Here is a 26,758-nt window from a genome sequence, read left to right on the forward strand (position 1 = left end):
ATAATATGAACAAGAAATTATGGAGGATAGGCCACAGTAAATAAATTTTTAAATACAATATATTCAAATCTACACTTTTCTATCAACCTTATACATATAATGTCTCTGTTGAGTTATCACTATAAAATAAAATAAATGTATACTCCTTCACTTTTTCCATTCTCTTTTCCCATCTCTATATCCCATTTTAAAAATGTTATCTATTCTCATTGCTATAGTATATACTTCCTCTTTCAAGGTTTTTCCCTAAATGCTGCATTATGTTTTGGTATTATTTTCAGAAAAACACTAATTAAAAGCCCAATAATGAAGCTAAGGCTGTTGTGGCTTTCCAACCTGTTCAAACATGAATATGATACAGGCCTCAGAGTCTTCAACAAATGCTACAGTAGCAGATTATATGAACTAAAGCTGTTAAACATAAAAGAACAAATTGAGCATTAATATTTATAGTGGGAGGTATTAACATGATTTTCTGAGTCTTTGAATGGATAATTTAAAAATGAAAGATATCTATACCTTTTTAAATGGCTATGAACATCTTTACACATTATTATACTAAGACACAAATAAAATGCCAATGTATTAATGCTAAAATTAAAAATTATTTAATATATTCTTAGGTGATAAATATAACAAGAAAATAAATTAAGTATTAGGTTAATACCTAATTCTCCCCACTTGCCTTTTCTTAAAATAAAATCAATGAATCAACAGCTTAGAAATCTAAAGCAATTTCTGAACTTGTGGCTGATATAATAAGTCTAGAAATTCTGGGTAAAATATGGTTTTAAAATTGTAACATGTGGCCGGCCAAGATAGAGGTGTAGGTAGATACACATTGCCTCCTCACACAAACAAAGAAGGACAACTAATTTAAAAACAAAAAACAGCCAGGACTGCCAGAAACTCGAACTGTATGGAAATCCAACAACCAAGGAGTTAAAGAAGAAACATTCATCCAGAACGGTAGGAGAGGCAGTGGAGGGCAGCCAGGGCAGAGAGGATCCATGGCAAGGTGGCAGCTGAAGGACCAGGTGAGCAAGGTGATAGTTGGTGGTCCCACATTTCTCCTGGATAAACCAGGAGAAACAACTGGGGAGAGAGGCGTACCAGGCAACCCAGAGTTCTAGCACAGGGAAAGAAAGCCTCAAAACCCTGGCTGTAAAAACCTGTGGTGGTTGCTGCAGCGGGAGAAACTCGCAGCCTCATAGGAGAGTTCGTTAAAGAGATCCAAGGGGTCCTATTACATACACAAGGCAACCCACCATTATCATAACAGCCCAATTTGCTTGTGGGTAGGGGGAGAAGTGACTGAAAGCTTTCTGAGAGCTGAGCAAGCAGCACTGTTCCTTCTCTGACCCCTCTTACTCTCCCCACATACAGTGCCACAATGCAGCCATGTGGGTTGCCTCGCCCTGGAGAATATCTAAGTCTCTGCTCCTTAAAACATAACATGTGTCCCGAGAAAGAAATATGGGCCAAATGAAATAATAGCTAAAACTCAAAAAAAAAAAAAAGAACTAAGCAATGAGGAGATAGCCAGCCTATCAGATGCACAGTTCAAAACACTGGTAACCAGGTTGCTCACCAAAATGGTTGATTATAGTCGCAAAATAGAGGAAAAAGTGAAGACTATGCTGAGTGAAATAACAAAAAATGTACAGGGAACCAACAGTGACAGAAAGGAAACCAAGGCTCAAATCAATGCTTTGGAGCAGAAGGAAGAAATAAACATTCAAGCAGAACAGAATGAAGAAACAAGAATTCAAAAACATGAGGAGAGGCCTAAAAACCTCCAGGACAACTTTAAACATTCTAACATCTGAATCATATGGGTGCCAGAAGGAGAAAAGAAAGAGCAAGAAATGGAAAGCTTATTTGAAATCATAATGAAGGAGAACTTCCCCAATCTGACAAGGGAAATAGACTTCCAGGAAATCCAGGAAGCTCAGAGAGTCCCAAAGAAGTTGGACCCAAGGAAGCACACACCAAGGCAAATCATCATTACATTACCCAAGATTCAAGAGAAGGAGAGAATCTTAAAAGCAGCAAGAGGAACAGAGACAGTTACCTACAAAGGAGTTCCCATAAGACTAGCAGCTGATTTTTCAAAAGAAACCTTGCAGGCAAGAAGGAGCTGGCAAGAAGTGTTCACAGTTGTGAAAGGCAAGGACCTACATCCAAGATTACTCTAACCAGCAAAGCTTTCATTTAGAATGGAAGGGCAGATAAAGTGCTTCCCAGATAAGGTCAAGTTAAAGGAGTTCATCATCACCAAGCCCTTATTATATGAAATGTTAAGGGAACTTATCTAAGAAAAGGAAGATGATCAAAAATATGAACAGTAAAATGACAACAAACTGACAACTATCAACAACTGAACCTTAAAAATAAAAAACAAAAAGAAACTTAGTAAACAACTAGAACAAGAACAGAATCACAGAAATGGAGATCACATGGAAGGTTATCAGTGGGGAGGGAGAGGGGTAGAATGGGGGAAAAGGTACAGAGAATAAGAAGCATAAATGGTACAAAATAGATAGGGGAGGTTGAGAATAATATGGGAAATGTGGAAGCCAGAGAACTTGTATGTATGACCCACGGACATGAACTAAGGGGGTGGGGGGAATGTCAGTGGGGGTGGTGCAGGGCAGAGAGGAGTAAAGGGGAGAAAAAAGTGGGACAACTGTAATAGCATAATCAATAAAAGATACTTAATAAAAATTGTAATATATGGCCTTATTCAAAGGACTATGGAGGAAACACCAGGTACAGGAAGCAAAAAAGGAATGCAACAGCTAAGCAGAAAACTAAGCTTTGTGGTTACCAAACCTCGGGGTCTGCAGGTGGTGATCCTGATACTGAGGCAAATATAGGACACCAGCCTGTGCAAGGCAGTGGGCAAGACCAGTGCCCCCTACAGAAACTAGGCTCCAGAGGGCTGTATCACACATTAAATGGGGGTTGGGAAGGCAGTTTTGTGACTCAAGGCATTGGAACAAAGGTAAAATATATACCACACAAAACATGCCCATGACTATCTTGATTCCTGTGGCCCTAGCAGAGGCAGTGAACATGGAGCCCAACCTATAGCATTCCTGCAGTCAATGACCCCTCTGAGATGGGCTGGCAGTAACAAATGGCAAACAACAGGAAGACAGATGAAAGAAAGGAGAGCAACAAGAAAAGAGGGCTAGAGAACAATTTGAAATAGAATGTATAATAAAAAACATTTAAAGTGTGTAAAGAGATCAAACATACCGAAAGAGAACATTCAACACATGCAGATTTGCAGAAGAACTTAATGTAAATTCTAGAATTGAAAAAGTTTATTCACTGGAATACAACTTAATCGATGAATTAAGCAGTATGATTAGACACAGATGAAGGTGAAATACATGAACTGGAAGAGAGATATGAGGAAATCCTACCCCCTAATCAAAAGACCAGACCCAGATTTTTTTCACCCAAGTTTTACTAGACTTTAAGGGACAGATGGCCATTAGCTGATATGGGTCCAGGTATTTTCGCCATAAGCATTTTTGTCATAAATACCTTTGACACAGCATTTTCACTGCAAACATCTTTGGTTCGTGACCATTTGATGTGCATCTGGCAGACTTAATGTACTTAAGCTAGCTGTCAGTTTCATTTGTTCATTGGCAAAGTTCTTGCAGTTACTTCTCTTTTTATATTATGTATAAACCTTAGCCCTCATAATGGCCTATCCGGTAACAAGTAGACATAGTGGTTTTAAAACAGTGAACAATAACAACTACTGTGAAGCCAAATTGCATATTATACTAGAAGATCATCACATAGTTTTTCAATCCTTCAATGAACACTGTCATCTCTCCCACCCATCAAAATCTGAATTTGCCAAGCCATGGCAAATATAAAAGAGGCAGTTACTAATCCACAGTCTTCAAGAGCATTAATGATCAATTCTTTAGTTGGAAACTCATACCTCTTTTAAAGAAGTAAAAAATTACAACAAAATAAAGAAAAACTGCTATGCCAAACAAGAAGATGAAACAAGGGGAAAAAAGTGTAATATTGTGAACAAAAGACTTTGAAGACAGTGTATTTTTATTTTTCACAATAAGTTGTTGTGATTTTGCTATTTTTCATTTTCATTATGTATTTTAGGATTTCCCTTTTTAATTTTTCATTATTTTATCTTTTATGGTGAAATTGCTGCAGGTCAATTAATGTTTATAGCAAAGGTGTCTATAACTGACATGCTGCTGGAGAGAACACCAGACACGAGGACAGACCCTGGGAGCAAACCTCCCAGGAAGAGAATCCTAGCTCTGTCTTAAAGCTGGGTGACCATGGCATGTTATCGGACAGTCTCATGCCTCTGCTTCTCTATCTGTAAAATGAGTATGACAGTAATAGCACCTCTATTGTGAATTGTTGTGAGGTTTAATGTGGGAAGTAGAGCACAGGACAGGACCTGACACACAGTAACCATCAGTCAGTGTCAGCTGCCAGTATTGATTTGTTATTATTATTATCATTATTATTTAATGGAGCAGGAACTGAGTATTATAAAGACATTAATTGTCATCAAATTAATATTTAGTTTCAATACAATCCAATGGGACTTTTTAAGTTAACAGAATAATTCTGAAGTTTATATGCAAGAATAAACATTTGAGAATAGCCAAGAAAAATGTGGAAACTTGCCCTGGCTGATTTTAAGATGCATAAAAGAGTCGTAGCCAATTTTAAGATGTATAAAAAGTAATTGAAACAATGGATGGCTGGTGCCACAAAAGGCAAACTGAACATTAGAATAGAAAAAGCAAAGGCCATAAACAGAGCCAAATACCTGTTAGTGTAGCATAAAATAAAGTAACCTTTCTAATGGGGGTGGGGGAGAGCATATTATTTAAAAAACGATGTTGAGAAAACTGGCTAACCACTTGGAAAAACAATTAAGTTTATTTTTAATCTCACACCTTAAATCTAAACAAATTCCAGATGAAAAATTTAAGTGTGAATATGAAACTATGAAATTTATAGAAGGAAACAAAAGTATTTACATAATACTGAAGGGAGATACCATAAAGGAAAAAATTGATAGTTTGAGTACACATTTTATATTTTCCTATTATCCTGTGTGCAAAATCTAAAGGAAAAATACAACACTGTCAAAATTATTTATAAGACATGTAACAAACAAAGGGCCAATAACCTTCATACATAGACAGCTCTTAAAAATCAGTAAAAAAAAGTGACCACATCAATGCGTAAAAGATATGAAAAGGAAATTTACAAGAAAAACAATGGTCAATAAGCATATGAAAAATGCTATTGTAACCAAGGAAAGGCAAACTGAAATAATCTATCAAACTAACAAAAATTAACAAAAATACAATGCCCAGTACAGGCAAACAGGTAGGGGAACAAGTGTTATTTTTCATCGTTAGTGAGAGACCATTAAATCTTTTAGAAGTCAATTCTTAAAATGAGTCTGCTTTTATACAATTCTGTTTTTATATATCTCTGACTCAGAATTTCAATTTCAACTTCATCAAGAGGAAATAATTGGGAATGTTTACAGAGACTTGACTACAAGCTGTTCACCATAATATTGCTTACAATAGCAAAAGGAGAGGAGAGCAAAAGAGAGGAGGAAGGGAGGAAGGCAGGAAGGAACACAAATGAACTAAAGCATCTAAAGGGTAACAACAAATGTTTCACAATAGGTAATTTGTTATATAAATTATGCTTTATTCCTAAACAATTAAAGAATGTGGCAAAGAATAATAATTACTGATGTGGGAAAATGTTAATGATGTAGATTTGTGTGTTAAAATAAGTTGCAAAAGAGACACCCATCAAAATGTTAATAGTAGTTACCTCTGAATGAGACCACTCTTAATTTTTACTTACTTTCTTCTATCTGTATTTTCTAAGATTTCTAAAATCGCATACCCTTGTGTAATAAGAAAAAACCCTACTACAGTTATTTAAAATTTAATTTTAAAATTGTTGTTAATTATTTAGTACAAGCATACATCTTAAGTTAGCAGATGGCTGGTTCTCCAATGACCAAGCTGAAATCACTCCTGGCCAAGAAAATCTCTTGGAAACCTTCACACAAACTTTATTTATTCTGGCGGCACTTTTCCTACTCCAGTATTCAGTATATTGTGCCAAGTAAAGATCCACTTTCAATTGGAAATCCATTTGTGGAGAGATTAGAATACTAAAAAGGAGACACTGGGGTATGATGAGCTGAGAAATGATCCATCTTAATCAACAGTAAATTTTAAAAAGTGGACCTTTTACTAATGCAATAATGAAAAACTTGCTGGACTATCCTGGTGTTGTGTAGAGACATATGAGGTACAACCATAAACAAAAGAAACTGGTTTTTAACAAACTCACTAAAATTCAATCTATAAGCCATGTGAGATATCAGTTTCCTGGATTTACAGATACACTCCTTTTCTGATGCAAAATTTCATTTCCCAGCTTGATCTCCAACTGCATTCACTAGGCTTGGCCTCTGATTTACTTTGTGTTCCCTCTCAAAGGGTGAAACTTTGCCCTCTTCGAAGAGAGTTTTCAAACTGAGCATTAGTCATGAAGGCAGTTCTAAGAGTTCCAAAGAGGGGCTTAGCTTCCCAGGGGGACGAGACAGCCCTCACTTGAAGGGAGAAGTCCCAGTGTGTTGTTTTTTAAAACCTGCCCAATTATCCAGAAACTATACTTTATCTTAGAACACATGTGGGCCCAGGCTGCTGTGGGCACCCTAAGGAGATCATTGAAGTGCACGGTGGCAGATGAGGGAGACAGAGGAAAGGAAGACATAAAACTCCCAACAAAAGCCCATTGTTTCCTTTCTCACTGGTTAGAGTGTAGCACTATTGGTCAAAGGTACTTAATGCAATTTGGAGGCATCCCTGGGAGTCTGATATCATATGAAGGTAATGGATGGAATGTCACTTTGTGCAAGTCAGAATGAAGAGACACTTGGACCATCTCATCTTGTGGTTCTTACTTGGACCGCACAACAGAATCACAGGGGAGCTTCATCCTACTGATAGCAGCCACTGATTGAGGAGCACCTACCCTGTGCCCTCCTCCACCTATCTCATTCCATCCTCACGGCAGCCTATTGAAGGAAGAGTTACCTGTATCCGCATTTTGCTGACAAGGGAACTGAAAATCAGAAAGATGACGTACCCAAGGTCACCCAGATGGCCGGAGGTAGAAGCCGTTTGGACCCAGGCGGTCTACTCCCGAGGCTTTTGACCTCTTCTCTACACTGCTTCCAAAACATAGATACCTACAGATCCTTGGGTCCCCTGACCCTGAATACCCATGTCACTATGAGCTTTGGTCCCCTACCGGGCCCTCTTATTTTGCAAACAGGAACCTCAGCTCACAAAGATTTAGCTACTTGCCCAAGGTCACAGAGCACATTAGAATAGAGACTTGAATCCAGATTCAAGCAAAAGGCCCTGAACCAGGGAAGAGCCCCAGCCCACACTGACTTCATGTCAGTGCATGCAGCTGGCTGTGTGATCACAGGTGGGGCTCCTCTTCTGAGGGGCCCCTCTTTCTTCAACTTTAGGAGCTTCCCATGTGTCTGGGGGTGTCTCTCCTTTGCTTCTCCTTGCAGAGGGAGCTCTGGTTTTGCCCAGTCATTTCTGAAGTGACTCCTGACGAGACTGTATCAGTTCATGTTCTCATCCTTGGGACCCAGACAGAACTATAGATAATTGGAAATTTATTGCAGTTTTGCTTGGTCAGACAAAAGCTCCTATGATCTGGGAAGGATTAGGGATAAAAGGGGAGTTGTCATCAGAGACAATTAGGTAGTGAAGATTTTCATTTGGGAGCAAAAGAACTTTTTTCAGGGGGGTGAGTTTACATTGTCCAAAGTTATCTGCCATAGTGCCTGGTAGAGTCACCCTTGATGGTGCCCCTGCTCTACCAAGCATGTAATTGCCTCCAAGCAAAAATGGTAGGCCCCATGCAGGCAGACACTGGCCAGCGATGTGCTTGTTTGAGGCATGGCTGGGGAAAGCTTTGCTTGTGAACTTCCCTGAAACTTCTTTTTCCCCAGCCCTGCTGCCCTGATAGGGAAAGCTGAATGTCCCTCTACTTCTGCACCACATAGCTGGACTTTCAAGGGCCATTCCTTTCCTCGTATATTAATGCTTCTTTATCACGTCAGTAGGTTGGTGGTGGAGAAAGTGATTAACACAGAGATGGGCCAGATTTGTGGGAACCCCAGCCAATACAGGCTAATAATCTATGCCCCCTTATAAGTGATGTTCTTTAAGTATTTGCTCAACATTCATTTAGAAGAAATGTTGGGGGCTGCTGAAGGAACAGAAGAAAAAGGGTGCTACCTGTGATTTTCTTCTCCGTGCAGTTCAGCTCTGGCCCCTAATGTGCATATGACAGCCAATTTGTGACACCCACTGACACACTGATACTCAAGTGTGTACATGGGGTCTCCATCCTGTCCTCCTCTTAGTTCCTGTGTAGGTTTGTGTTCTTTAAGAGCAGTCAGTGTTTGCCTAGTTCACAGCCATGATTGTTTGGGAGGTTTTAGTCATTTTGTAGACTTGCCCCTCGATCCCAATTCCAAAGGTAAAATTCTTCCAAACCTAATTGTGCACAGCTGCAAGAGTTCGTGTGTCAGGAGACAAATACCTTGTGCATGAATCCTGATTGTTTTCAACCAAGTCAAAACAAAGCTTTAAAAAATATATTTATCCTTAGTAAATTACAGCTGTCTTGAGTATGCCACTTATTCTGACCTCAAGCTTAAAAAATTGTTAAAGGTTGATGTTTTGCTCAGAAGATAATTTGTAAGTTTTATAAATGCCAACAGTCAAGAATTTCTTGGTGTAGATTTGTTTAGAGGATAAAGCATTTTGCAAGTGCCCTGAGCCCTATTACCTTCGTCTAGTTCCCTTGTCATACTTAGAACTGCCCTTACTAACTTCAGATGGAGGTGAAGGCCAAACACCATACATTTTGTGTAATATGATTCCAATATGTAAAACATAATAATATGCATGGAAAAATATGAGTAGTGTACACCAAAGCATTAACAGTGTTTATCACTGGAAATTAGGATTACCAAGGATTTCATTTATTTTTGTATACTTCTCGGTATGCCTCAGACTCCTCGCACTAAACATGTATTACTGTATAATTAATAAAAATAACAGAAACTATGAGAAGCTAAACTAGTTGTACTGAGGACCAGTCCTGAAAGCTGGTATGCCCAGAACCACGGGGGTCACAACCTTGTGTGGGACTGGAGAATGTCTAAACTCCAAAAAGATAATCCAAAACCTGTCAGGGCTGTTGGATCTCATCTCGTGCTCCTCTGGGGACAGACTCCTGGTCCCTCACCTTTTCCTTTCTCTCCTGAGGCCACGATGTAATCTTGATCCTCATGTACACAGTGACCAACACAACCCACTTCATTTTCTTCTAAGAGTGTGCTCAGCTGAGTCCTATATACTGCTGTTCGTAGGTAAGGTGTTCTGACTCTACAGCCTTCACACCTATAGCATCTCAGAACCTCAGCAGCAATCAAAGCCCCTCTTCTGGGGTGCTCTGTTTCAGTTATAAAGCCCCACCCATCAGAGTGGCTCAGGTCCTATGCCACTGAGACTCACCATTGAGACTCACGTGGAGGAATTTACCAGGAAACACGGTTCCTTACTCCAACCAGGGGTCTTTCAATGGCCCTCGAGCTATTATGCCCTCTCTCTTTTCTACCCATTATCCTTTAACACTACTGAACTTTCCTGTACGTTCTATTAGTATCATGACAGCTGTAAACCACCCTAATATCTATAGGATCCTCTACAAGGGGCCAAAAATATTATAAAAAGCCACAATAGACATGATACCAAGATTTCTAACTCCAGCACTTGACATTTTGGGCCAGGTAACTCTTTGTTAAGGGGAGAGGGATGCCCTGTGCATTGAAGGATATTTAACACAATCCCTGGTGTCTGTTCACTAAATGCAAATAGCATCCTCCCCGAGTTTGACAACCAAAACTGTCTCAGACACTGCCAGTTGTTCCCTGAGGAATAAAATCACCCCCATTTGAGAACCACTGCACTATATACATGTCCACAGATCCTTTTTTGGATAGATGACTTTCTTCTTATCACACCTATACCATATAGCCCTGACACAACCCAGTTGATAAGCTACAAGACTTACTCCATTTGCACACACATTCACAGCTTGTGTTTCACAGGTACTTCAGACAAAGAGCCCAGCAGTACCCCACTTTAGTGGTAACAGCTGACGTATGTCAAGTGCTTATTAAGTGTTGAGCATTTGGTCATATCACCTCATTAAACTTTACAACCACCTATGAAATTGGTATGGTTCCCATGGTACAGGTGAGAACTCTAGGTTATGGCAGGGCTACATAGCCAATGGGTAGCAGAGCCGTGATAGAACCCAGACTCTTAATGTACTCATTGTTCTTCACCCTTCCCCAACCTGCTTCAGAGAACAAGAAGGGAAACCAAAAGATGTATCCCAGATACCAATAACAGGAACTAGTGAAATACTTAGGTATATAGGCCAGGGAACTTAGCTGGAACCTGTTTGCCAAGCCCACCACTTAACCTCATAGTCACTAACCAGTAAGGGCTTCTGATGAAACTGCGCAACAACTCCAGACCAGGGAAGGGGTGCGTAGGTGTGGTCCTATCTAAGGAAAGGGATGGTGGCCCGCTTGGTTCTACCAAATCACAGGCATCCTTCTGGCTTCTGCTTCTTCCCCTCACGAGAGGGGAGACATTACAATGGATATGCTTTGTTCTAAGCATTGTTCCCGACTTGGCCCCACCCACCTGCATAGCATTGCCATCTCTTCCCATTCTGTTTTGACCTTGTTTCTCATTGCTCTAAACTCAGAACCACTCTGTATCCTTTCCAAGTAGAAGTCACTCTTTCTACTTTCAAAATCTCTGCTTTGTCCCCTGATGTAGAGTTTAATATCTTCTAATGAAATCATCCACAGCCTTATTATCTCACCATGTATGAAAATCTCCCAGCCCAGGGCCTGACACATAGTACATGCCCAATAAGTGTTGCTTCCTTTCTACCCTAAGCAGTGGATCCCTTTTTGCTTTACAGTAAAACCCTCACATTTGTGAATTGTCATTGCAGGAGCCCCAGTAGGGAAATCACCTCTTTTCTGGCTGGGGCTCCAGAAATGTCAACCCAGAAGCTCTGAATTGCACCCATCTGCAGTCTTGCTGAATAACATTTTATTTCAGGTTTTTGTACAGTATCTGAGAAGCTTAACTTTTTTATAAAGCTGGCTACTTTTGAAGTCAGTGAAAAGGTAGAAACATCCAGCCTAACCCTAGACTGTCTGTTCTCATTCAGAGACACATTCCCAAACCAGCTGATAATTTGGGGCTGAACAGTTATCCTTGGCTCAAGGATGCCATGAAAATGCTCCCTCAACCCAGGGGAGAGAGGCAGGAAAAACAGGGTGAGCTCATTTAGTCCCTAACCTCCACTATTTTGTTCACAGTAGGAATGTAAACTCTATTTTGGAGCTTACATCAGCTTTTGGAGGGTTTTAACAAGCTCCCCCAGATAAAACTAAGGGTTATTTTTCTTTTCCTTTTGGTCAGAAATAAATATTTACGTCAAGAAAAGATTGCCAAGACTTGGAAAGTATTTGAATTATTTAATCAGCCCTATAAAAGGATTCACTGTGATTGGTGTTTGAATTGGCTAATGAATTTTAATCCTGGTTTTATCCCAAATCCATTAGACAGTTACCAACTACACTGAAGAATTATGGGAACTTCTTTACTAGTCTGAAAAGAATGACATGGATCCAAGGTCAAAACCTAAGAATGTACACATTTGACTGTATGGTTCTGGAACGTGGGTTCATTATAGCGGATCAAAGCCTGAACCTCCTCACAGGACTTTTCAACCCTGGTCCCTTCTCATGGGAGACATGCCTCCTACTCTTATCCCACTTTGCCCTTGGAGATTCTTGGACATTTGCCTCCAAAGTGGTCAGGTATAAATAGACTCAGCTCTAGGGTGCTTCAGGCTATGTCCTAAAACAAGCTGTGACATTATGACAATATAAAATGCTAACTAGTTTAAATTACATCTGTAAAAAAGAAAAAAAAACAACAACGCACAACTACCTGGGTTGACCATGGGCAAGCCGTTTCAACAAAACCTGAGTTTGAATTTGAGCTCTGACTCAATTAACTAACCTCTCAGAGGCTGTTACCCAAGTTGTAAATAGAAAATAATGAAACCACAGGTATATGGTGTTAGACAAAATCTGCATAGATATAGATATAGATACAGATATGAATATAGATATAGACATAATGTGTAGGTATAGATGTATGTGTGTATGGTGTGTATATATGTACATACACACATTCACTAAAACTTATTATTTTCCTAGGGATTTGTAACGCCTAAAAAGATGGTAGTTGATAGAACAAGTAATTAAGTAATTAGAGATTTTGAAAATTTTCATCTTTAATTCCCCTGATTTTAAAGCACACATTCACATAGGCTATTTTAAAGGTGTGGATGATCATGTAATAATGTGGAATGAGACTGACTGAATGTTTATTAAGTGCCAAGTAACGTGGTCTGCACTTGCATGCACTCTTACTTACTCCCCACACAGCCCTGTTCAATGATTCATGGTGACAGTTTACAGAAGAAGAGCTTGTTCCCAGTTACTCACTAGTAAAAAGACCTGGGATTTGAACCTGCGCCTGCTTGACTCTGAAGTGTACCCTGCCCTGTTCTGAGCCTTCTGTACTCATTCTCAGGGATGCCTAGCTCTCAAACTTAGGGTGCTTGTCAGTTTGGCATAATGACATTCATTGTTCCCCCAATTCCTTATTTAAATCAAGCTGTTTGATTACCAGACTCTTGTAGACAAATGCTTTAGATTAAACTGTCATGATTATGCACTAAATTCTGAATATCTTTGGTAAAAGGCAAAGAAACCTATATTTACACAGCATCTAAAAATTCCCTTAACTTCTGGTTTCAAACTCCTGCCCCTCCCTAATTTTCTCCCAATTGCACACAAGCCAAGTGGCTGGTCTTAGCTCCTGGTCCCCATTCCCCCTGCCCACTCAGTGCTAACGCACAGTGAAATAGCTGCCTGGTGGACAGAGGAGCTCAGGCCTCAGTCGTCCTCGGAGTAGATCGTGGCCCCATAAACATCACAACATCACTGGCGTTGGCAGAGGTGGCGGTGAGCTTGGCCTGGCACCTGAACCAAACATGGCCCTGCTGAGAAGGAAGGCTTTGTGCCTTGCTTCCCAAGTGGACGTTCCAGGAAGGAGTCAGATGATCTGCGTTATGGAAACCAAACGGCCCTCCTTTGTTTAGAGAGAGAGGGAAAAAAAGTCACTCATTTTTGTGGTAAAGTGAAAACAGGCTCCAAACCAAACAATCCCTCTCTGAGCAGAAAATGCCAGCTCCCCAGAGCAGGCCCACAGCCTCAGAAGCTGATAAACCAATGGAAGGCCCTGTCAAGCCTGTCCTATAGCCCCGGGCAAGTCCTCAGTCCTCCCAGCCAGATTTTCCTCTGCTTTGCTCCAGAAACATTTAGACTCCCAGGCAGGACAGGAACGTAAAAAGAGGGAGAAAGAGAAATGTCTACTTGACTAGGCTAATTTCGTCCTTTCTCTTCTTTCAGGTTGGGATGGAGGGAAGGGAGAGCTGCTGTGCAGAGAAAGCCCGGGAAATGAGGCGGGCACACACACAGCACGTGGGCATGCTGGGCCCTCGGGTGTCCCCGGCATGTCACTGCAGTGCACTGACTCAGAGGGAACTCCTCAGTGGGACCCAGCTTTCCCTGCAGAACGCAGCAGGGAGTCACGGGGCCTGCTGTGGCCGCTCTGTGGCTGCTCCATTGCTCTGTGGGCAGGCTCCACGCATAGCGATCTGCACTCCCAGGTATCACTAGTGCATATAAAGTAGGATAAGCCACGGCCCAAAGAAAACAAATATAGGTTCTAGTGAGCCACGCCTGTTCCGATGTCGGTTTATTCTCTAATACAAACCTTTCCTGGAATGGAGAGGCTTTTGGCAAGGAAAGAATAATGGAGAATTTAGTTCTAGTCCTGGCTTTGCCTCTGACTTGCTGTGCTACCATGGGTCACTGTTACCTCTGAGCCTCTATTTTGCATCTGGAAAATGAGCCTAATTAATCCTGTCTTAGTTCACAAGGTCATTGTGAGAAGGAGATAAAGCAGGGCTCTTACTTATCAAGAGATGGGAACCAGACTGACTAGATAGGGACCCAAGCTCCCCTTTGTAACATTGAGCAAGTTCCTTCATCTCTCTATGTCTGCTCCTTGCCTTTAACATGAAGGGGAATAATATTCTTCTGATAGCACTCTAGAAGGTTAAATTTGGTTATGTGATGTATGCGAAGCACTTAGAGAGCACCAACACACAGCCTGCCCCTAGGAGTATCACTATCATTATTGTTATCACAGATGAGAAAATGTCTTGAAAATAATAAGTCAGTTAAGGCATTGGGTGGCCCATCACTGTCATCGTAAGAGTCATAGTTTTACTCACCACACCCTCACTATTCCGGCAACATTCCATAATCTGCCAATGCTAATTCCAAATTGAGGGGAACCTGCAATAGCTTTCTGTTGATTTTTTTCTTTAGAAAAAAAATTACCCAAAGCCCTGTCATGGTCTACAAGGCGTGGTCACATCTGGTACTGCTGCCTTTTCTAGCCTCAGGCTGAGCCATTGTCTTACTCAAATTCTACTGCTTTGTTGGCCCTCTTTCAGCTCCCCAAAGATCCGGGCTCCTTCCTGCCCCCAGCAAGTTTTTTTCCAAAAACCTGCAACCTTCTTTTCATAGTTAACAGACCTAACCCCAAATCCCTCAGTCTAACTCAAATAATTTAGACCAAACTTCTTCCTCTACTGATCTTTTCAAATCCTACCTATGTCCTACCCTGGAACGTACTTTGGCTTGCTCTCTTTGCTCATGCCATTCCTCCCACCAAAAATGCGTCTTTCCCATCTCTGGACAGAAGCACAGCCCAGGTTTGGTGTCCTCTGTGACCTCACAATGTCATCTACCTAAAGGGAGTTCCCTTGTCTTCCAAAGCCAAGTGTGATTGTGGCTTAGTCGCTTCTTGTGTTTGTCAGCGAACTTTTTCCATGAATACGCTTTCCTCTCAAGTTAGACTTAGACCTGAAACTCCCTGAGGACCAGTATAATATTTTCTCATTTCTCCTCAGTTATGTCTGGTCTATGGTAAGAACTTAGTCTCTGTTTGCTCACTGATTGACTCAACTGGACATACAGAGTTGGGGAATAATATTCAGGCAGGGAACCTTGAACTTACTCTACTGAATTTTCCAGCTCAAGACAAGTCTCTATTTCAGAGAGTTATTGCTTTTCTAGTGCCCTGCAGAATTTGGCTCATGGTCTGTAGGAGTCACTGAATTTAAAGTTATAAATTTGCCTTGCTCCTCTTAATCCAGTGACTTCCTTTTTACAGATGAGAAGCCCTTTGCCGTGGAAGATACTTATTTGCTTTGCCCAGCACCAATCTTAAAAGAAGTTGGCATGTAAGTTTCCACCAGCAACTGAACCTGTGGAGGAGATAGAGGAAACAAAAAGAAAGAAGCATCTCTCTTCATTGTCATAATGGGGCCTTTCCCTAGACTCCTCCAAGGAATGATGATAAACAATATTTATAGTGAGCCAGGCACCAGAGTAAATGTTTTCCAAAGGGTACCTCACTTCAGGCTCCCAAGTTCCTGACAAGCAAGATCCTCACATCTTCCCAGTTCCACAGATGTGAAATCTGTGGCCGAGGGAATTTAAGCAGTTTGCCTAAGGTCACACAGCAGTAAATGGAAGAGTTTTGGCCCAAACCAAGGTCTGTCTTGCTTAATCACAGCTACATTCCCAGAAAGCTCTCACACTTCCTAAAGCACTCTCACACACATTACCTGGCCCTGTCATCATAATTGCCCTGACTGGGGATTATCGCCTCCTTAGAGATAAGGAAGTTCAGAAAGGCTAAGTAGGTCCACAGACGGTTCACGGCCCAGATGCAGACCATTGGAGGCTACACTCTGTGCCTCCACAGAGCACAAGGTGTTCATCCAGACGGCAGGAGGTTCCTGGAACTAACTTATGGGGAAAATGTCATGATGGTGCGATCATAATAAATGTTATGAAGGTGCTAGTAAATGTGATTTTAAAAAAATAGTCACCAGAAAGAAAAAAAGAGAGAGAGAGAGAGAATGAGCACCCTGAGCAGGGAAAGAAGTATGTGGGGAACCAAAGAAGCAATGTTTGTGAGAGAAGACAAACTAGCCTCTCAGTAAACATGTCTGTAACAGGCTGAAGACAGAATAGTGGCTTTAAGGAAAAAATGCTAAACTGGTTCATCTGACTTCTGTTTACAATCATTTGTTCAAATTCTAAGCCTCCAACTCTGGTTGCCTAACATCAACCTGTGATTCCACTGATTCCAATAACTACCCTGTACCCATCCTGCAAAATGCAAGCAAATGCAAGCCCATGTTTCAGTGAGTCTCATAGATGGGAGGAGATAGAAGGCAAATTCGTCCATCTGTTACTGCACACCTGTGAGTTTGCTGGGTAGTAACAAAGTTGCCCCCACCAGAATCAGATTGCTGAGAATCAAGATAATGACAACAAAGCATTAAGTTTATAGCTTGATCAGTTTAGTCCCACTAATTTGGACCCTTTTAAAAGAATCCTTCATCTTACTACAGTGTGACAAGTAAATTAAATGGAAGTAGGCTTTGCCCAGTCAGTGCAATTTGCTGCAGTGCAAGAAGGCCTGAATGTTCTGCCTTGGCATGCCAGCCAAGAGTATCCTGACATCTCCCTGGAACGTTAGAAGTGGAGGGTGTCCTAGAAACCATGCTCCACATTTTGCAAAGGAGACAGCTCAGGCCTCCAGGGTACAAGACTACAGTCTCAAGGGTAATCAATTGTGAGAAGAGCCTCGGCCCCAGGCACACCATGCTGAGTATCTCTGGTTCCCTTGTCTTTGCAGGAAAGCTGCACTTCAGGTCAGCATGAACGATGGCCTCTCTTTCATCTCCAGTTCTGTCATTATCACCACCACGCACTGTGTAAGTCATCACCTTTCCTTTTACCAAAGGCTTCATTGTCATTCCCATCTCCTTGGGAAGTTGTCTGCTTTGCATTCTGTTCACTGAACTTTCATCCCAGCACTGCTAGGCCAGTTGTGGACTGGGTGAAGGGTGTGCTGCACCCCGGAATATATTGGGGATGCCTGTGTTTGGCTTCTCCAGATGCCCCATTTCTGTGACTGCGGGTGAGACCTGAACCCACTGGCATGACCAGATGGCAAGATGGGCCAGTGTCTGTGCAACAGTGAGGGGGGACATCCACATGGAGTGGGTTTAGTAGAAAATGCACAGAAAGAAATTGGACAGCGTATACAGAAGGTTTGTCTGAGGGAGTTTTTCTCCAAAGGGAAGCAGGAAAATGGGCAGTAACTGAAGAAAGATGTATGAAGAGTATAAAGAAAGTCTTTTATTCAGAATGGGAGAGCTTGCAGCTCGTTTATATGGTTGTGGAAACAATCCAAGAGAAAATGGAAAACTGATGAAGCAGGGAAGTGGGGGAAGGGGCCCTATGCCATAGGGACTGGGAAGCAGCAGGAGGGACTGTGTCCTCCCCCACCAGCTCCTCAGATGCCCCTTCCCTGGATCCTGCTGTCAGGCAGTTTTCATTTCTGACTACACATAAAATCACCTGGAGAGCTTTTAAAAAATATTGATGTCTTGGCCTTATGCCAGACCAGTTGAAACAGACTCTGGGTTGGGCCCTAGATTGGTGGTTCCAAGACTGTGGCTGGACACACTTCGGCCTGTGTAGCTGCTCCCTCCCACTGTCAGTGTCTCAAGAGTTTGCCCATAGGAGGACTGTCAGGGCTTGGTTAGCTTGTACACAGACCTCAGCCCCTGACACAGGCATTTCCAAACGAATCTTTGTCTGGATATTCAGATTCTACAGGCAAATGCACTTTTTCCTTTAGATCATTCTAGAGACTTATGTGTTTGACCTAGTGGTCAGCTTAGGCAGATACTATGATCAATTCCTGTCTAGTCTTTGGAGGACATGTTTTTGGAGCCCGTCAGTAGTTGGGGTTTGTGTCCTTACCACCATTACAGGTGGAGGAGAGGGAGCAGGCAGCACTGAAGCCAGGTGAGATAAATGAGAGGCAGCCAGTCCTCCTGACACACATCCTCCCTCCCAATGCCTGCCTCTCCACCCGTCCCACACACTTTTCTTCCTGTATTTGGACCAGACCGTTTTCTTGAAAGCAGCATAAGCTGGTGCAATGGGAACAGGCAACAGAAAAGTTTTACTTGACCAAAGAGAGTAGGGTTATCACAAAGAAGAGTCTGAGAAATGTCTGCGTCTTAAGTATCTATCAGTGGAACATCAAATCTAGAGACCAAATATGTAAACTCTGCACAAGCAGTGAAATTTCTCCAAATGCACCCTGCCTGATTCTTTTAGAAATTGATCCTTTTGGAACCTGCCAACCTGCAGGAAGTGATTAAAATACCCCAAATCTAACAACTTCATTCCAGATTCCTCCCTGCTCTGAATGATCCAACAACTTGGGCCTGTATTTCTCATTTTGTCTGATCATACCAGAAAAAAGAGCCATGACCTTGAGGCCACAAGGGCAGAGAAATGAGAAGGGGAAATATCTCAGAACCAAACCTGTGGTATGGCAGAAACAGTACTACAAATTTAAGTCCTGGGCCTCTAAGCCAAAGAAAGGGTGTCCTCACTAATGTAACACCAAATGAAAGAATGTCCAGTAAAGTCCCTGCGTACCTTCGCTACTCACTCCAGCCTGCACTCACACCACCCATCTTCATCTGAGTGCCCGTCACGAAGTTTTCTGTTCAACTGACACATTGATCAACACTACCTCATAACATCTCCTTCATTATTCCCCTTTTTATCTGAGAATGCTGTTTGTCTACAACAAAGTTATAGCCACCCTAAGGTTTGAGATCCAGATCCATTCATTCATTTACTCAACAAATACTCATTGATTATGCACAGTGTTCTGGGCACTACCCTGGCTGCTTGGGTTACATCAGAGAATACAACAGACGGAAATCTCTGTCTAGTGGGGAGGGGGAGGGAAAAGAACATAGATAATAAACAAGAAACATAATAACTGAATTATATATTATGTTAAAATATAATATATTCCAAGAGGATTTGGTACTTCTTGAGTGAGTGTAATGTAAATAGAGATATATTGAGAAGATGGCATTTGAGTTGAGAGCTTGAAGTTGACTGGGAGGCTACAAGATGAAAAACATACCAAACAGAGAGCCCCAGTGCTTAGACCCTAAGACCAGACACCTGGTGTGTTTAAGGAAGAGCAAGACTAATGGTCAGTGACTGGGAGAGAGCAAGTGAGGAGAGCAGTGACAGTAAGGTCAAAGGGATGGAGAGTGGAGGGCCTTGTGAGAACTTTGGCTTTTGCACAAAAGCACAACATGATCAGATTTGTATTTGAAAAATCACTCTGGCTGCTGGATCAGCCTGTGGAAAGATGCAGGGAAACCCTAGTTAGGAGGGTTATGGCATTATTTTAGGCCAGAGATGATGGCAGCTTGACCCAGGAGGGAACAATGGAGAGGAAGGAAGTGGTCAGCATCAGGAATAATTTGAAGACAAAGCTAATGGATTTCCCAAAACACTGGATGTAGAGCTTGAGAAGAGAGAAATCAAGAATGGTCCCACGATGAATTTTACCAAGCATTCAAAGAAGAGCTAACCCCTCTCCTTCTCAACCTATTCCAGAAAATTCAAGAAGAGAAAAGACTTCCAAGTTCATTTTACAAGGCCAGCATTATCCTAATTCCGAAACCAGATAAAGACAATAGAAAAAAAAGAAAATTATAGGCCAGTATTTCTAAGGAACATAGATGCTAAAATCCTCAACAAAATATTAGCAAACCAGATCCAGCAATACATTAAAAATATTGTACACCACAATCAAGTGTGATTTATTCCATAGTTGCAAGGTTGGTACAGTATCCTCATATCAATAAATGTGATACACCACCTAAACAAAATGAAGAATAAAAATACAAGATCATATCAATAGATACAGAAAAGGCATTTGATAAAAATCCAGCACCTACTTATGATAAAAACTCTCAGCAAAGTGGAAATAGAGGTACCATACCTCAACATAATAAAGACCATGTATGGCAAAAATTAAAAAACATTTCCCTTTAGAACAGGAAAAAGACAGGAATGTCTGCTATCACCACTCTTTTTAAAAAAAAAATAATTTTATTTACTTTTAGAGAGAGGGGAAGGAAGGAAGAACGCAGAGAAACATCAATGTTTAATAAGAGATACATCTATCGGTTGCCTCACACACCCTCAACTGGAGGCCTGGCCTGCAGCCCAAGTATGTGATGCTCCCTAACTGGGAATCAAACCAGTGACCCTTTGGTTCACAGGCAGGCACTCAATCCACTGAGCCACATCAGCCACAGCTGATTTCAACCATTCTTATTCAACATAGTACTGGAAATTCTGGTTACAGCAACCAGACAAAAGAAGAAATGAAAGGCATCCAAATTGGAAAAGAAGAAGTAAAACTCATTATTCACAGATGACATGATACTGTATATAGAAAACCCTAAAGATTCCACCAAAAAACTACTGGAAGTGATGAATGAATTCAGTAAAGTAGCAGGATACAAAATTGATATTCAGAAATTGGTGGCATTTTTATACACCAATAACAAATTATCAGAAAGAGAAATTAAGAAAAGAATCCATTTACTATTGCAACAAAACACCTAAGGTACCTAGGAATAAATTTAACCAATGAGGTAAAAGATCTATACTAAGAAAATTAAAGGATACTGAAGGAAGAAATTGAAAAAGATACAAATAAGTGGAAGCATATACAATGTTCATGGATAGGAATAATTAACATCATTAAAATGTCCATACTACCCAAAGCGATTTATAGAGTCAATGCAATTCCTATTAAAATATCAATGGCATATCTCACGGATCTAGAACAAATATTTCAGAAATTTATATGGAACCACAAAAGACCTCAAATAGCCTCAACAATCTTGGAAAAAGAAGAACAAAGTTTGAGGTGTCACACTATCTGATATCAAATTATACTACAATGCCATATAATCAAAACAGCACAGTACTGGCATAAGAACAAGCATATAAATCAATGGAACAGAAGAGAGAGACCAGAAATAAACCCATGCCTTTATGGTCAGTTAATATGTGCTAAAGGAGGCAAAAACACAATGGGCTAAAGACAGTCTCTTCATAAATGGTGTTTGGAAAATTAGACAGATATATGCAAAATAATGAAACTAGACCACTAACTGACATCATATACAAGTATAAACTCAAAATGCATCACAGACTTAAATATAAGTTGCAAAAACATAAAAATCCTAGGAAAAAACATAGGCAATAAAATCTTGGACATTTCTTATAGCAATATTTTTTTCTGATACATCTCCTTGGACAAGGGAAACAAAGGAAAAAAAATAAACAAATAGGACAACATCAAACTAAAAAGTTTTGCACAGCAAAGGAAACCATCAACAAAGTGAAAAGACAGTGCATTGAATGGGAGGACATTTTCACCAATGATACATCTGATAAAGGATTAATATCCAAAATTTATAAGGAACTCAGACAACTCAACACCAAAACAGAAAACAACAACAACCAAAAAAGCAATTGGATTAAAAAAAATAGGTAAAGGATTTGAATAGACAGTTCTCCAAAGAGGACATACAGATGGATAATAGATATATGCAAAGATGCTCAATGTCACTAATCATCAGAGAAATGCAAATTAAAACCACAATGATATATTACCTTACATCTGTCAGAATGGCTATCACCAGTAAATTAACAAGCAACAAGTGTTAGCAACAATGTGGAGAAAAGGGAACCCTTGTGCACTGCTGGTGGGAATGCAGACTGGTACAGCCAGTATGGAGTAACCTAAAAAAATTAAAAAATAGAACTGCCTTTTGACTCAGCAATTCCACTTTTGGAAATTTATCCTAAGAAACCAAAACACTAATTGGAAAGAGTATGTGCACCCCTATGTTCATTGCAACATTATTTACAACAGCCAAGATCTGGAAACAGTCCAAGTCCCCACCAGTAGATGAGTGGATATAAAAGCTGTGGTACATTTACACAATGGAATACTACTCAGCTGTAAAAAAAAGAAGGAAATCTGCCCTAATTGGTATAGCTCAGTGGATTGAGTGTGGGCTGCGAACCAAAGGGTCACCAGTTTGATTCCCAGTCAGGGCACATGCCTGGGTTATGGGCCAGGTTCCTAGTAGGGGGCATGTGAGAGGCAACCACACATTGATATTTCTCTCCCTCTCTTTCTCCTTCCCTTCCACTCTCTCTAAAAATAAGTAAATAAAATCTTTTTTTTAAAGAAGGAAATCTTACCTTTTGTGACAACATGGATGGACCTGGAGAGCATTATGCTAAATGAAATAAGCCAGTCGGAGAAAGACAAATACTCTATGATCTCACTTATATGTAGAATCTAATGAACAAAATAATTTAACAAATTAGAAACAGAAGCATAGATACATTGAACAGACAACTGTCATGGGGGGCAATGAAAAGGTGAGGAGACTAAACAAATATATATGAGGGGGGACCCAAAAAACAATTTATTTGTAAAAAAAATGTGTGGTTTCTGATTTATTTTTAAAAATTGTGCAACAAACAACTGTTGGCAAGGATGTGGAGAAAGGGGACCCCTTTTGCACTGCTGGTGGGAATGCAGACTGGTGCAGACACTGTAGAAAGCAGTATGGAGATACCTCAAAAATTTAAAAATGGATCTGCCTTTTGATCCAGTGATCCCACTTCTGAAAATATATCTGAAGGAACCCAAAACAGTAATTTGAAGGAACATAAGTACCCCTATGTTCATCGCAGCATTATTTACAATCACCAAGATATGGAAGCAGCCCAAGTGTCCATCAATAGATGAGTGGATAAAACAACCATGGGTCATTTACACAATAGGTTATTACTCGGCTACAAAAAAGAAGAAACGTAAAAAAAATAAAAGAAGTGATCCCACTTCTGGCAATTTATCTGAAGAAACCCAAAACAGTAATTCCAAAGAACATAAGCACCCTTATGTTCATTGGACCTGGAGAACATTGCACTAAGTGAAATAAGCCAGTCAGAGAAAGACAAATACCACATGATTTCACTCATATGTGGAATCTAATGAACAAACTGAACTAACAAGCAAAATAGAGAAAGACTCAGAGAGCAAGATGACAGCTATGGGGGGCAGTTTAGAGGGTAGAGGGATCAAGCAAAAAGGTAAAAGGACTCATGGACATGGACAATAATGTGGTGATTGCAGGAGGAGGGGGAAATAAAGAGGCTAAATGGCAATAGAAAAATACAATTAAAAAAATACAATGAAGCTGGTCAGATTAATTTTCACAATACATTGTATTTAACTCATATCTAAAATTTTATCTTTTCAACATGTAATGAAAATAAATATTTTTTAAAATTCTATTATTATTCTTACATGTTTTAAGTTCAGTTGCCTTCAAAGCATTCTCTATTTGATGCAATACACCTATCAAGGTTTTTTTTTCCACTGCACAAAACAGTTTTTGAGCTCATTGGTTTTGATGACTTTTAGTGTTTCTGCCATTTTTTGGTTTCATCTCTTCTACAATAGCAAAACATTTCCCTTTGAGGACTTTCATCATCCAAAGAAACAACAAACAAAAATATCACTGGGGCAAGATCAAGTGAATAGGGAGGGTGGGGCATGGAGTTCATGCTATTTTTGGGCAAAACTGCTGAACACTCAGCACATTATGAGCAGGTACACTCATATATCACCCATCATAAAACAGGCAAACACATTGAAAGAGTCTTCAAAAACATTCCCTGAAACCAAACACAGCTTCTCACAACAATGACAGCTGGTACACTGATATAGATGGATTCCTAGAACAATCACTTAGTGGGGGAAACCTGTACTACAAGGGGTCCACCCTCCAGAAGATAATTCTGTTTTTTGGGGGAGATACACACACACACACACACACACACACACACACACACACAGTAGTTGATAACCAGAGGGAAAGGAGCATGGGGGCAGGTGGAAGAAGGTACAGAGGGATAACTGGGGACAGAAAAAGACTTTGCTTTGGTGATGGGCACACAATGCAGTATGCAAATGATGTTTTGTTGAGTTGTACACTTGAAACCTATATGGTTTTGTTAGCCAATGTTACCCTGATAAACTCAATTAAAAATAATTAATTAATTTTTAAAAAATGACCCCAAGGGTTTTGGCCTCAGTAACTGAAAGGATGGAGTTGCTCTCAGCTGACAAGAGGGAGATTGAAGAAGATTTGGGGTTGAGGGGAAAAATCAGGAGATCGGTTTTGCTGTTGACAACTTGCGTGGCCTCAACCAAGTTATGTAGCCCCTTTGTGGCTCAATTTTCTAATCTATAAAATCTGAATAATAGTACTTTACATTTCTTACCAGTGTTCTGAATATGAAATAAAATGTGTAAAGTGCTTGGCAGAAGACCTGGCAGGTAGTAAGCACTCTATAAATATCAGCTGTTATTATAGTGGAAGCTTAGTCAAAATAACTGAACTAGTAGGAGACTCTTCCCAGTTATCTCCTCATTTCAGAGTCCTGTTATAACAGAGACTCTTTTGAGGCAAGATGTATCCTTAGTACGTTTGTCACTCAACCAAGCCCCGGTGACTAAAGCAGACAGACTCAATGTCCAAATTCATCCAAAGGGACTTATATTCAAACATAAAACTCCAATATCCAACAGGCCCTACACAGAAACTCAACTTGAAATGAATGAAGCTATCACTGAGCTAAAGAAAGAAGCAAGCTGTGTGGTCATCCAGAATATGAAGTAAGGTCTTGGACTTGAGTTTGTTTCTTGGGCAGCAGCTGGTTTGAAGGGCAAGGTTTTTAGATTAAAAAAAAAAAATCCCCTGAGTCTGAGTAAAGGGTTAGTCTTGTTGATGCCAATTGCAGCCTGCACAGTTCCATCAACTGGAACCAAAGATAATTTAAAATATGTAGTCGAGTCTTTTCTTTCCTCGCTTCATTTGGTGCCCATTTGGACAACTGTGTCACAGTTTTCAAGATTCACAATGAATAACTGTTGCCCTTGCCAGGAACAGAAATTCCATTAAGTTGTACAGGAAAAAGATTTTTCCATCCAAGAGCTAAAAGATTCCTATACAAAGGGTAAACTTTGTTGAGCTCCATGACTATAGAAAATGGTCACACAGCCTCTCTTACCAGCATATTTAAATGCATCCCATCTCTGTAGTCTTCCGTGTTATTCCCCAGTCTCTAGTAATAGGTGAGAAAAATTACTAATATGGTACCATTTTAAGGGAAATATCAAAAAGAATTTTGTCCTTTTGAGAACAAAGCAAGTACATTTAGTGCTTTAAAGAATTTTTCATGGAAGGTTGCCTTCTTTTAACTATTTTCTTATTGATTTTTTTAGAAAGAGTGGAAGGGAAGGGAGGGGAGAAAGAGAGAGAGAGATTAATTTGTTGTTTCATTTATTGGTTGCTTCTTGTGTATGCCCTGACCAGAGAGTGAACTGCAACTTTGGCACATCAGGACGACACTCTAACCAACTCTGCTACTAGGCCATGGCCAATGGCTGTCTTCTTTTAGATAAATACCTTAAAATTCTATAATTTCCCACCTAAAGTGTGCAAAAATCAGAGAGTCCTTCCACAAGGATTTCTCAAACACCTACTGCATCTCCAGTGCTCTACTTACATTTCATAAGTCATATCCATAAGGAGTTTAAAATCCAGTTGGAAAAGAGAGTCAATCATATAAAAAAAAAAAGCATAAAATAAAGAATAAGATTGTGTGAACCAGGTGCAGATGTTATAGGATTTCAGGGAGGAGAAGGAGGAATGAAGCCAGAAAGAGTCACCAGGTAAAACCCAGGTGGTGATCTGAAAAATAACAGTTACAGGTGAAGAAGTGGGAAGAGGCCCTCCCTGAAGAGAAGCAAACCTGAGCAAGGACTGGGTGTGTTCATGAGCAGAGTTTGTTCATGGTCCCTCTCTCTCTTTTTTTTTTCTTCTCATTTGGTATCAATTCCTGGTGCCTTCTAATATGGGGCCATTTTTCAGGTGGACAACCACCCCACACGGATGTACACATCACCCCCTTGATCACCTGCCCGCCACCCCCCGGGTGTGCAGCAGTGAGGCCCAGCCGATGCTCCTCCCTGTTAACTATGGTCAGGATTTTATTTGTATCAGTTTCCAGGTTGGAGAATCATCATCTTTGAAGAAAGGAAAAAGATCTAAAGTTAGACATAAGGACCTGAAATCAACAGTAAATCAACAGGGAACCCTCTCTTTTTCTCCCTAGTTTATATGAGAAACAGCCTGGCTACAACCAGTAACAGAGTCCAGTAAATTTGAGTGGACCAATGTCAACTCACTATTCAGACAAATTCTTTATTTTTTAAAAAAATCCTCACCTAAGGACATGTTTGTATTGGTTTCAGAGAGAGAGGAAGCGGTAGAAGAGGGGAGG

General features: G+C 40.5%; 1 protein-coding gene across 1 annotated transcript in view; it reads left to right on the forward strand.

The window, feature by feature from the left end:
• ANTXR1 (ANTXR cell adhesion molecule 1) overlaps positions 1-26,758 on the forward strand; it is a 233,728-nt gene that overhangs the window by 94,167 nt on the left and 112,803 nt on the right. The window contains exons 11-12 of the mRNA XM_045827714.1: positions 15,570-15,639; positions 17,109-17,187. Coding sequence (XP_045683670.1) covers positions 15,570-15,639; positions 17,109-17,187 — 149 coding nt within the window. The remainder of the gene's footprint in view (positions 1-15,569; positions 15,640-17,108; positions 17,188-26,758) is intronic.

The sequence above is a fragment of the Phyllostomus hastatus genome, unplaced genomic scaffold (genome assembly GCF_019186645.2).
Source record: "Phyllostomus hastatus isolate PE091 unplaced genomic scaffold, TTU_PhHast_1.1 phas_scaffold_78, whole genome shotgun sequence".
Classification (NCBI taxonomy): Eukaryota; Metazoa; Chordata; class Mammalia; order Chiroptera; family Phyllostomidae; genus Phyllostomus; species Phyllostomus hastatus.